General features: G+C 42.3%; 1 protein-coding gene across 5 annotated transcripts in view; it reads left to right on the top strand.

The window, feature by feature from the left end:
• The window catches only part of Rere (arginine-glutamic acid dipeptide repeats), a 342698-nt gene that overhangs the window by 117682 nt on the left and 212077 nt on the right, over positions 1–12939 (top strand). For all 5 annotated transcript variants that reach the window (XM_021648566.2, XM_021648562.2, XM_021648564.2 and 2 more), the window contains exon 2: positions 9006–9474. In XM_021648566.2, coding sequence (XP_021504241.1) covers positions 9150–9474 — 325 coding nt within the window. In that variant the 5' untranslated portion in view covers positions 9006–9149. The remainder of the gene's footprint in view (positions 1–9005; positions 9475–12939) is intronic.

The raw sequence follows: 12939 nt of genomic DNA, 5'->3' as shown, positions 1-12939 counted from the left end.
TTGACCAACTAAGCTCTTTCTGCAACCTCTTGCTTTGTTCTTAAGTTTTTCGTTTCCTTTCTTAGTTTTTTCTTTACAATTGTGCTATGGGAAAATGAGCTTCAGAATTCTCTCCTCCATTCAGACCAGGGTTGGGCTGATTGGCAATTGACTTCCCTCATTTTTGTCTTCTCATTTTCTCCGACCTTGGCCCCAGGTGCAGAACAAGTCACTAAAGGAGGATTGCTCCTAACAGCTTTCCGATTCTCAAGATATTTGCTTCTGTTTTCTTAATTCAGCTTGAGATATCTGTGTAATTACTGTTTCAGGCAGTTCAGTTTATTTCAGAGAACAAGGAGCATGGCACATTAGAGTGTTTATAATGCCATTGTCCCTTTCCCACAACCAGCAGGACAAGGAAGTAATGGTGTTAGGTCTGTGGATTTCATGTCAGTCAGGCAAAGTTTTGAATAAAACAAAACAGGTATTTAAGTTCTCAACTTTGGGCAAATTTATTTCCCAGAGATTATGTGGCAATATCTGGAGAGGTTTTTCTTTTCTGTTTAGTGATTCTGATTAGAGCTTGGTGTTGTTCTAACAGAACTTACATTGGTAGAGACCGTGATTGCCACTAAGCATCCTATAATGCATAGCACAGCCTTACAGCAAATAATTATCTAGCTCCAGTTGTTGAAAGTACCACTGTAAAAGAACCTTTGTTTTGACTGAACTGTGAATCTTTCTTCTTGGGCCGAATAGAACAAACTGCTACGCTGTGTACACAGTGACACAGTTGTGTATGTGATAGCCAAAGGCACACGTGAGAGTGTGGGGGAGCAGTGGGGCTGGGGAGAGGAGGTGCTTGATGCCTAAGTATGAGGACCTGCTTTTGAACCCCCAGCACTCATGTAAGAAGCCAGGTGTGGCAGCACATGCCCTCAGTCCTAGCTCTGGAAGACAGATTTATTGGCTTGTTGGTCTTGGTGAGTCAATGGGTTCCAGGTTGTGTGCGAGATCCTGTCTCAAAAATTAGGTAGAGAGCAACTGAAGAAGAGACATGATGTCAATGTCTGATCTCCATCCACATGTTCACTGACACGAGCATGTGGATATACACATACACATATGTGCACACACATGTACATGCACACACACACAAAACCTATAAGGTTTCACATTTTTTTTTATTTTTTAATAGGGCATCTCATCCTACTTCAGATTATATTGATAAAATAGTTTTTTTCTTAATTTTTATTTGTATGAGTGTTTTGTCTGCATGTATGTTTGTGTTCTATGTGTGTGACTTGTGCCCAATGAAGCCTGAAGACAGCAGTGAGGAGCTGCTATGTGGGTGTTGGAAATTGACCTTCAGTCCCCTGAAAGAGTGCTCTTAACTGCAGAGCCATCTCTCTGCCCCCTAAATACATAGTTTTAGTTGAGCTGTTAATGGTGTACTAAGATTTTGCTCTTTTGGGTACTTCCCACCCTCTGCATTGTTTCTAGGTATTTTTTTATTATATCTTTAGGGAGGAAATTAAGGTGTTCTATTTGATATTCTACTAATCTCAGTTTTCTCAGTTTTTCTTCCAAAGCTTGTTTTCGAAGTACCACTCAGTGTTTAGCTTTCCTTGTCTGTGAAAGCAAAAGCATTTGCTTCCTACTACAAAGGCTGCTGTCTGCATTTGACCCCTTTGTTCTGCGCAGTGATGTTGGTTTCTTCAGTAAGCCCTGAATTCTGAGAGTGAGCATATAAACTCCAGTGGGATTGATTGTGTTTATAGTTACCACACAGGTAGAAAATTGTTGCCTCTCTTGGGTGGTTAGGTTTGGCCAGGTGGACCACTTAAACCATGGAAAAGCTACTCCATGTCACATTGGTTTCAGATGAGAAAGTTTTATCTTTTCCTGATTGTACAGATTTGCAGATTCCATGTTTCAGTGCCACTTTGCAGCTTCATCAGTGACTCCCTGGCATGTGAGAGGCATGCTCCACAGCAGGTTTCTATTCATGAGAATGCCTGATTTCTCACATCGTGAATACAAGTGTCAGAGTGACATTTCCTTTTCTAGAGCCAAAGTCATTACATTTTCTTTCCCAGACATGTTGGTATGAAAGAGAACAGGCAAAGAAAATTGATTTCCCTTTGAAAGCAAGTCACCCAGCTGCAGTTGCTCACCTCTCTTGCTTCCTCTTGCATGCAGGCTGCAGCTAAAAAGGCCTACACTGCTCACTAAGGACTTCCAATTGAGACCGTTCTTGTTTTGTTTTGTTTTGTTTTTGCTTTTAAGACAGGGTCTCTCTGTGTAGACCTGGCTGTTCTGGAGTTTGCCATATAGGCATGCTGGCCTCAACTGACAGAGATCTGGCTGCCTACTGCGTCCCTAGTGCTGGGGTTAAAGGCATGTGCCACCACACTTAGCTCACTTTGTTCTTAAATGAGAATGCTAAAACGGTTTCTAAGACTTGTTTTTTATTAGACTTAATTATGTATAGATAGCTGTGTGTTTATTTGTGTGGATGTGAATATGAGTGCAGGTACCCAGAGAGACATCAGATATCCTGGAGCTGGAGTTATGGGTGATTGTGAGCAGCCTGAATTGGGTGCTATGAACCAAGCTCAGATTCTCTGTAAGAACAGTGTATACTTTTAACTGCTGAACCATCTCTTTAGATCCTTTAGCTCCCCCTATGCCTCTCCCCATTCCCCCATGGTTGGCCTGGAACTCACTATATAGATCAACTTACAAAGATCTGCCTGCCTCTGCCTCCCAAATGCTAGGATTTAGAGGCATAAACCATCAGGCTTGGTCTGACACTCACGACTCACAGTGGAAAATAGCTCTCACTGCCAGATAAAATTGTCTGTTTCCAATGTTGTTGTTGTTGTTTTAATTTTAATTTTAATAGTCTACAATAGCACCAGGGTTTCTTTGTTCACTACATGGGCTATTTGGATGTTTAGGGCACAAAATTTAAGTCAGGGTAGCTTTGTGGTTAAGAAATGGACTCTGGCCAGGTGCATGCATCTTTAACTCCAGCACTTGGGAGGCAGAAGCATGTGGACCACTGTTCAAAGTCAGCCTGGTCTACATAGTGGGATCCTTTGGGGAGGGGGGTAGAAGTAGGGGAGAGAAGGAATGGGTGGGGATGGAGTCTGGGGATTTAACACTGTGGTAGAGCAATTATATACCATGCACAAGGCCCTATGTTTAATGTCAGCACCACAAGTGTATTAGAGGGTGGGTTGTAAACTGGGTGTAAGAAACATCAGCTGTGTGGTTTTAGTCAGGTTGCTTAGCCCTTTTCTCGGCCTGCTTTTGCTGTTGTGGCATTTCTATAACAACAACCTATTGAGTTGTGTAGGGCTGTGGAAGTCACCATGATACAGTCTGGTATGGTTTGCATATATTTTTCTTTCAGAATTGCTAATGATGTCTCTTCTTTACTCTCAGCTGTATCTTGGTTTGAATGATAAATTAACACTGTTACTCGTTGTGGTGGAGATGAAGTGAACTAAAAAGGGTAAGATGCTTAGTACATAGTAACTACTCATTGAGTTGAGTGCTGCTGTTTTAGTTAGAGGCTTCCAGTGCAGCCTACCCTCTGTTGAAACGTAACTCCTACTTCTCCTGCCATAGTTGCCATCAAGGACATCAGTTTAAAAATTGGACACCCTTTAAATTTTTAAATCCCTCTCGCCTACAGTGCTGTTCTTGTTGCTTCTTAGCATTGACGTTTATGGCTTATCAACCAGCTCAAGTATATTCCCAAGGAAATCTTGTAATGGCCTCTTTATAGATCTCACTTATGTGAGAGGGTGGGAAGAAAGAAATAATTATTTATGCCCTGTCTTTATGTGCCAGGAGTGAATCAAGATCAATAGCTCAAGGAATGTCTAGCTTGGAGGTGAAGACAAGCTTAATAAAGTCATGCTAATGAATATAAAATTCTAGTTGAGTAAAGTGCAATGAAGAAATCTCAGCATTTTGGACAGGGCATTATATTTTGAAGAGGTTCCTATTGAGCTATAAGCTAAAGGGCAGGAGAGGAGCAGAAGAAGCAAGAACAACAGAAGGAAAAGTATGCAGAGGAGGCAAAGTTGGGATCTATGTGATAGCATATGGAGGCAGGGCTGTGCACTCAGGCCCAAATGTGGGTGTCAGAGCCTGCAGGAGAGGTGTAGGATGAGGTGAGGAAGAGACCTCCAAGTGTGTTAGAACTATGGTGTACTTTTTAAACTGGGGAGCCACTGAAGTATTGAAGGTTAACAGGATGGTATTCGCTCTTTGGAAAAGAGACCTGGTCACAGTGTAGAAAAGAATAATATTGGGGTCTGAAGGGCTGGATGTAAAAACCAGCCAGGAAAGCCATGCTAGGTGCTTAAATGAAAGTTTGGTGTGGGAGGCCTTCAGAAATAGATGCAAAAATTTATGAGTTACACTGACAGGATTTATTGATTTAAGGATTTAAGGATGAAAGATAAGAGACATTAAAGACATCAGCTTGCATTAACAGTTGGCATGGGCAAAGGTCATAGGACAGCATGCTTGCTTAGTGTTTAGGAGAGACTGAGAGGAGATAGTTTTCATGCTTGGTGAGCAGTGGAAGGAACAACTGGGCACACAGGTGGGGAGACTTTGTGGATCCCCTGAGTATGTGTGGTTTCTGGAGCTTGTGCGCCTACATTAAATTAACTGCTGATGCATATACAAAGAGGGCTGTAGGCAGTACCTTGCCAGAACCTGTGTTCGACTCAGAACAGGAGCTAGAAGAACAATTCTGTCCATTATAGAACCAGGCTAGGAATCTAAGGGAAGAGAGACTCGACTTCCCAGAAGGCATTGATGATACCCCTTCAGCAGGTGTTAAAGAAAGGGTTAAAGGGAAACAAGGAGGAAACGTCTGTGCATTTGAGAATGTGAGCAGTCCTGTAGTGGGACTTGTCTTACGGCATATGTCCTTGTGGACATGGTCCTCATCTTCACGTACTTTGCAGTTACTGGGGGAAGGGATACAAGTTAATTATCAGGAACAGTAATGAGATCTCTGGAAGCTGTTTCATAGGCAGGATGGTTCAGTGTGAGAGGCTAGACTGAATAGCCTTGGAGGATCCTGGGTTTGGAGAGCAATAGTGCCCATAACTGGGTAAATAGAAGTTAGGCTGTGGGAGGGGAAGAATATTCATAGTCAAGAGGCTTCCAGGGACTGGGGAAGTGTTTTGAGGCTGGTAGAGCCTCACAACGAAGGTGGAGGTGGGAGCAGAAGTAGAGAGATGAGTCTGGAGAACAGGAGTAGTCAGGACATGCTGCCTTTGTAACCTTTGAAAGGGAGTGGTACAAATGGGATTGTACACATTAGATGGTCAGTTGTGGGACTGAGAAGATGGCTCAGCACGTAAGAGCATTTACTGCTCTTTCAGAGGACCCGAGCACATACGTGCTCATACCCATACAAAGATATGTACGTATAATTAAAGTGATAAAATAAATCATTAAAAAATCAGGCGCATTGCATCTCTGTTGCACCATCCTATGGTGGACTGTGGAATACACTGACTGGCTGCAGTGGATGGGAAGTTGAAAGGCCACCCCCACTTCACCACCAAAAATCCTGTTTTTTTTTTTTTTTAAAATAAACATTTTATTTATTGTGCACACAGTGTTTTTGTTTGTATGTACATCTGCAGGCCAGACGAGGGCACCAGATCTTATTATAGGTGGTTATGAGCCACCATGTGGTTGCTGGGAATTGAACTCAGGACCTCTGGAAGAGCAGCCAGTGCTTTTAACCTCTGAGCCATCTCTCCAGCCTTTTTTTTTTTTTTTTTTTTTTTAATTTCAGAGAGAACGGTTAGTGAGAGCAGGTGACAGAGCAGTGAGTAAGTTACAGAGATGATGCAGGGTGTGTTTGATAAGCTGCAAATGCTGAGAATACCTTTTGTGTGGTTGCACATATGAAAAGTAAGGGTAGTTTTTGTTGTGGCTGAGTGAAGAGTAATTAACCAGGTTCCCTGCATGCACTTGCTGTCTTTTGGAGTCTGGTGTAAGCAACTGAGATGGCTAAAGGACGGAAAACTCAGACAGGGCAGGCTTTCTTAAATAAGTAGGTCTTACATAATTCAAGAGAATATTTTTGAAAATTTACTTAATTATGTAATTAACTTTAGTTCTTTTTGTGATTTAAGTTTTTCATACTTTACGGAGGATGGCTTCTCCCTGTGTTACTCTTTTCCTGTTCAACCCTATCCCTTCACCCACACTCTTGCTACAGTTACCCTGGAGTTGATACATTCTTTTTAAAACACTGTAGCTGTCAGCTGGGAAGGGAGAACAAGCCTCTTCCTCTGTGAGATAATTTTCTTAGAATGCAGAATTCTTTTTGCACCAGAAAGGCGTGTCTGTGTGTGTGTGTAGGTATACATGCACTCACGTGTATGTGCATAGGCTGGAATTAGACATTGGGTGTCTTGCTTTTAACACCTTTAACCTGATTCCTTTGAGGTGTATCTCTCACTGAGCCTGAAGCTAGCCTGGTAGCCAGAAAGCCCCAGCAATCCTCAGTCAGCCTTCTCTCACATGGAGCTTACAGTGTGTATAGCTACAACTGGCCATTTATATATAGATTATGAGGATTTGAACTCAGCTCCCCATGTTGTTTAGCAAGTGGTACTATGCACATAGTACTGCAGTTACCCAGTAGACCAGAAGAAGTTATCAAATGCCCCGGAGCTGAGGTTACGGGTGGTTGTAAGTCACCTGATGTGGGTGCTGGGAGCTGACCTCTGCTCTTCTCGAGCAGTGAGCATTCCTAACCTTTGGGCATCTATCTTTCCAGGCCCCTGGAACAGTTACTGAACCAACCAAGGCAGAAACCAGCCTAAGACCTTCTTGATGGGTGTGGAGTAGACCTCATATGAATGAGTTCAACATTAGAGGGATACTTTGGCTGCTGTGTTTAGTTGATCTGCTACTTCCTTTTTTATTCTGTTTTACTTTATTATTTTGTACTTGTGTGTGTTTTGCCTGCGTATGTGTCTGTGCCACGTGTTTGCAGTGCTCCCAGAGGCCAGAAATGGCCTTGGATTCCCTTGGAACTGGGCTTGTAGACAGTTGTTAGCTGCCACATGAGTGCTGGTGATTACATTCTGCCCTTCTAGGAGAGCAGCTGGTGCTCTGAACCACTGATCCCTCATCCATGGCCAGGCCTCTTTCTTGTATTATTGGCTTGTTTTTATGAGCACTAGAATCCTTTCCCTCTCTTGAAATATGCTTAAAATTAAAATTCTATCTGGGAACATTTTCTACATGGAAAGAAATAATCGAGGTTTGTGTTACTTTGAGCCTTCTGTATTTAGGTGGCCAGCACTGTTGCTCTTTCTTCAGTCATCTCTCAGAGACAATTAACATTTTTATTTTCCTGAATTAATTCCTGAGGATATATGATGTGCTGATGGAGAGGGCTTTTCTGGTTTATCAGACTTGCAGAGAGAAATTTTTTTCTGCACTCGAAGCATATAATTGCAAACTGTTTTATCTGTTACTGGCTGAGTAAACAGGACCAATCTTTTGTTTGTTTGCATATGTTGTTTCCTATCTGTCCCCGATAGCAAAGCAGATGGTTCTTAGTCTGATCACTTGCCTCCTTGTGTTGCAACTTGGCATGGAGGGCAGGGATCTGAGCACTCTCCTCATTTTTAGACACAAACACCTAGAACCTAGACAGTATTTAGTAACACTTGTTTCTCAAATGAGATGAGATTTTGGGGAAGATGGCAGATGATTATGGGCAATAAATTAATAGTTATTAGGATTTCAGACACTGGCTTGTAAAACCTCTTTTCCTTGGTAAAAAAGTTTTAGGAATTATGCTGGGTTGGGTTTAAGCTTCATTCTTTTCATTGTAGACTCTTCCACCTTAAGGCTTTGGGGTGAGGGGGTTTCGTTAGCTGTGGAGAAGTTCATTAAAGAAGCTGTTTAATAGTGGGAATTTGGAAGAGTTTGAAAACCACCTAGTAGTCCTTAAAACTGGAGAATGGAAGTTGTGTTTTGTTATGAAATGCTAGAATGGTTGACTGAGAAGATGTGTGAGTTATAAGTAAGCTAATTAAAGGCTTTTCATTTGAAATTGTCAATCAGATACTGTTTTGTTCTTTAAAAGGCGCTTTGGAAATTTGGAGACGGAGGCGGTCGTCAGAAGGCAGTGCATGGAGTGACTCATGCCACATTCCCCATAGCTGTGCAAATTGCTTTTCACACGGAACTTACTTCCTTTTAAATTTACAGGGTTGAAGTTAAGTTTGCACAGTTACTCCCATTATATGATGCTCATTGGGCCATACTTTTTCCTTTTCCTTAAAAAAGGTGAAAACAGCGAATGTATACGAAGTTTAATGTACACTCACCGATCAGCAGTCCTTATTTTTAGGTAGTAAACTCCACACAGTGAACTGGCAAGGCTCAGGTTTGTATGAAATTGTATATCACTGGTCTTGCTTTTCCACTCTGGCCTGTGGGATATTTTTATATTGGAAGCATGAATAGTGGTTTAAAAAAAAAGATTTAATGGCAGCTCATCACTTCCTATAACTCTAGCTCCAGGGGCCTCAATATTCTCTTCTGATCTCTGTGGGTTCCTTCATGCAAGTACACATGTACACATAAAAGTAAATAAATACATGAGGAAAGGCTTGATGTGTTTATTTTAGGTGTATCAGTGTTTTCTGTTATCTGTGTATATACACCACATGCATTCAGTGCCTTTGGAGACCAGAAGGGACCATTGGATGCCCTGAAACTGGAGTTACAGGCAGTTGTAAGCTGCTACGTGGGCACTGGCAGCTGGGAACCAAGGGCTGGTCCTGTGGAAAAGCAGCCAGTGTTCCTAACTGCTGAGCCTTCTCTCTATCTGTTTTTGAAAAGTAGAATGGTATTTTAGGAAAGAAATAAGAGGAAACATTTAGTCAGGAAAGAAAACCCAATTTGACACTCTTCCTTTTTCTTTTCTTTTTCTTTTTTGTTTCTCCTAGCATTTTTGAAACGTTGGGGTTGTTGGAGTGGTTGGATTTTCCCTGGAATTGAGTGATAAATTCAGAAGACTGAAGCCCAGGCTTACTGTCTACCTTTCACGGAGGCCTAGCCGTGAGAGGACAGAAGAAGGCACGTGGCGAATCATGACAGCTGACAAAGATAAAGACAAAGACAAAGAAAAGGACCGGGACCGGGATCGGGACCGAGAGAGAGATAAAAGAGACAAAGCAAGAGAGAGTGAGAATGCCAGACCTCGCAGGAGCTGTACTTTGGAAGGAGGAGCCAAAAATTATGCTGAGAGTGATCACAGTGAGGATGAAGACAATGATAACAACAGTGCCACCACAGAGGAGTCCACAAAGAAGAACAAAAAGAAACCACCTAAAAAGAAGTCCCGGTATGAGAGGACAGACACTGGTGAAATAACATCTTACATCACCGAGGATGATGTTGTCTACAGACCAGGAGGTAAGAGCAGGGCTTGTGGGAGGGTCGTGGGCTCTGCCTCACAGTGGAAAAGATCTCCTTGATTTGCTAAGGAAGACCCAGAGTCCAGAGAGCAGACAGTAGCTGAGGTAGCAAAATTTGGTCAATGAACATAGAGCTGTGCCCCCACATTGGCTTTAACAACTTTGTGCTTGTGTCCTCCTAGACTTGGCGCCTCTCTGGCTCGTACGGTTTTGAATGACCTTACTTCGTCATGATGCTTACTCTCTCAATCAGTTGTACACTTAACTGTTTAAAAAATTTTAATTCATTTTTAGCCATAAATTAGGCTTGCAGAAGGAATAATACATAGTAGAGACAAATAAACAGTATGATTCTGGGAAACAGGATATTCTATGTTGAACTAGAACTGACCAGCAACTAGAGAGAGGTTTTTGTTTCTTTGTTTTTGAGACAGGGTCTTACACTGTAGTCCTGGCTGCTGTAGAACTCACTATGTAGATCAGGCTGGCCTTAAATTCACAGAGGTTTGCCTGCCTCTGCCTCCCCCTAGTGTTGGGATTAAAGGTGTGTGCTACCACAATTAGCTAGAAGATTTTTTAAAAAGTCTCCTAAGCAAGATTTATCACTCCTGGGTAACCCTTTACCAAAGTCTTGAGCTTTGAGCTCAGCAACCAGGGGCAACAGAAGATAGCAACAAAGTTGCAGGTACTCTGTATTCCTTCAGTAAATATACTCTGGCCTGTGGCTTTGCTCAGAGAGAGGCAGACCCAGCATGTAGATGAAATGCATTGAAGAGATGGAGAAGCTTCGACACCAGCAAAGCCTGTGGGGAGAGGGAGGATCACCATGAATTTGACTAGTCTTTTGAGACCCTGTTTGTTTCAGAAACTTAAACTGAACAGAAAGAGGTTTGTTTTTTATTTTTTATTTCTTTCTTACAGAAATTAGCAAAACTATCATAGTTCATTTTATTCGAATTGTTTACTTTGCTAAGCCATGACAGGAATTTCAACACAGTCTCACCCAGTTTGAAGTTTTTCTCAGCAGTGGGATTAAGGGATGCCAATATGTCATTAACCTAGCACAGTCAGTTCACTCAGAAGAGGTCAGCTTCTGAATTTGTTTTCATAAAATTCCATAGTTTGGGGGAGCCATGTAGGAGTTTGTTTTGATTTTTCAGAAAATACTATTAGACAAACTCATGTTTACAACTATTATTTTCTTGGTTGACAGTTGAGAAGAAAGGTGTATGCTATGAAATTGGCAATGATGGGACGTTTGTGAGGCCTGGAAGCTCTGCCAGGGATCATTAGTCTTCTGCAGGCTCTGGTGCTGTGAGTGCTTCTTGTTGATTCAGACTCAGGAATGGACCACAAGGATGCCTCAGCTGCCCAGTCTTCAGACCACTACCACTTTACTTACTGAGGGCCCATTTAACTTAAGAGTGTATTTTTTTTTCCTTGTTTGCTTTTAATTATGTTTTGGTTTAAGAGACAGGGTCTGATAAGCATAGACTGACCTGAGAAGCACTCTCTCACCAGGCCCAATGGTGTTAAACCCCCTGAAAGCAGAGACTACAGCTGTGCAGTACAATACTAGGCTGCTCATTTCATTGTAAATCATGAGAAAGGAATGAACTAGGTTGTATTATTAAGAGTAGATTATTACAAAAATGGAAGTTGTGCTTGTTTCCCTGGCATGTAACATGGGATGGGTGGTTGGAATCACTGCCAGCTGCAATGTACAGTGTCAAATGCCAGCCCTGCTCATGTATAACATGGACTCTTCCATTTGTCTCTCTGGGGGCGTTTCAGTGTGCTAGGAGTCAGATGCTTATGGGAAATGCTGCTCAGACTGTCCTCTCAGGAGAGGTGGATAATTAGTTAACTGAGAAGTCCTACAGCCAAGAAAACCTCTTGACATTGAAAGCGCCTGCTGCCTCTGCTGTTTATGGATTGCGATAGTCTTTGCCGCTGTCCCCCTAAGGAAGCTAACTTGGAGGAAGTGTGCTCGGCAAACAGTGCTCAGCTTTACAGCTTGAGGGGAAGTTCTTCCTATTCTCAAAGAAGTGTGGGAGTAGATTGTTAATGGCGTGATTACAAACTCTGGCTCTTATAAAGTCCTTGGGGAGTGTTGTTTATACGTTTCTCCCCAAGTGGATGCTCAAGTCACTTTTTTTTTCTTCCTTTTTTGCACAGTTTTAAGGACTGAACACAGGGTCTCACACATGCTAAGCAGGGGTTCTGCTGATAGTTATCCTCAGCCCCTCCAGTCTCTTGTATAAACATGTATAGAATTGCATGTGACCTGTGCATACTATCTCATACACTACAGTTATTGATAGGTTACTTAAGACTTTTAGTACAATGGAAATGCTGTGGCTGTGTTGACAGTGTGTAACGACACAGACACTGTGTGTTTTCTCTGTTGGATTCCTCCCTCCCCCCTCCCTTCCTTCCCCCTTCCCCTTCTCTCCCTTTCTCCCTCCCCCATACCCTACCCCATCCTCCACCCTGAGACAGGGCTTTTCTCTGTGGTCCTGGCTGTTCTGGATCTGTAGGCCAGGCTAGCATTGAACTAAGAGAGATCTGCTTGCCTCTGCCTTGAGCACTGAGATTATAGCTGTGCCATCTTTTAGTTATTTTTGATGTGTGGTTGGAGTCACACATGCAGAGTCAGTTGATGCAGAGAGCTGACTATAGTGTTTGAACTGTTGGAGAAGCTGTGGTTTGTGCTCTGCTGGGCACAGTGAGCGTATGACTCTTTGTAAAGTGCTTTGCCTTTGACCAGTGGTTTCCATTGAGTGCTTGGGGAGTTAATATTTCAATCTAAATGATTTGACTGCCTTACCCAAATAATTTCTAAATGGAGACTTGCCCATTCTTCAGGTTCATTTCAAATGAAAAGCCAAGAGTAGGTTTTCTATGATTAGATTCTCAGATGGACTTCACACCCCACCCCCACCTCTGGCTTTCTTTCCTGATGTCTCATTGTTGCTGTCACTGTCCTTGTCTCTGTCCTCTATTATTTTTGTAGCGGGGACTGAACTTGGGGTCTTTTCTCTACCACTAAGCTGCTGTTTTTTAAAAAGTGTAGTTTCAGGGTCTCACTGAGTCTCTCAGCAAGACTTGAACTTGTGACTCTCCTGCTTCAGTCTCTTGAGCAAGTGGTCCCTAAGGCATGTGTTACTGTGCACATGTGTCTTTTTTTCCTTTCTTATTCCTGAAGACAGTCTCATGTAGTCGAGGCTTTTTTTTTTTTTTTTTTTTTTTTTTTGTAGTCGAAGCTTTGAGTCATTCCTGGACACTGATTCTTGATGTGTCTTGATGCTTCCGTCTTTACTTCCAAGCACTGGAAATACAGGCATGGTGCATGGCTCCTTAGTTGACTCTCAAACAGGACCTTTAGAGAATGCTACAAGAGATTGGTAGGTTTGGACAGCTCTTTAAATTGACTAATATGTGGGAAAATGTGAATTTGGTT

This window comes from Meriones unguiculatus, chromosome 3, assembly GCF_030254825.1.
Source record: "Meriones unguiculatus strain TT.TT164.6M chromosome 3, Bangor_MerUng_6.1, whole genome shotgun sequence".
NCBI lineage: Eukaryota > Metazoa > Chordata > Mammalia > Rodentia > Muridae > Meriones > Meriones unguiculatus.
Note: the sequence above shows the minus strand (reverse complement) of the source record. Positions and strands in the feature narration are given on the sequence as shown.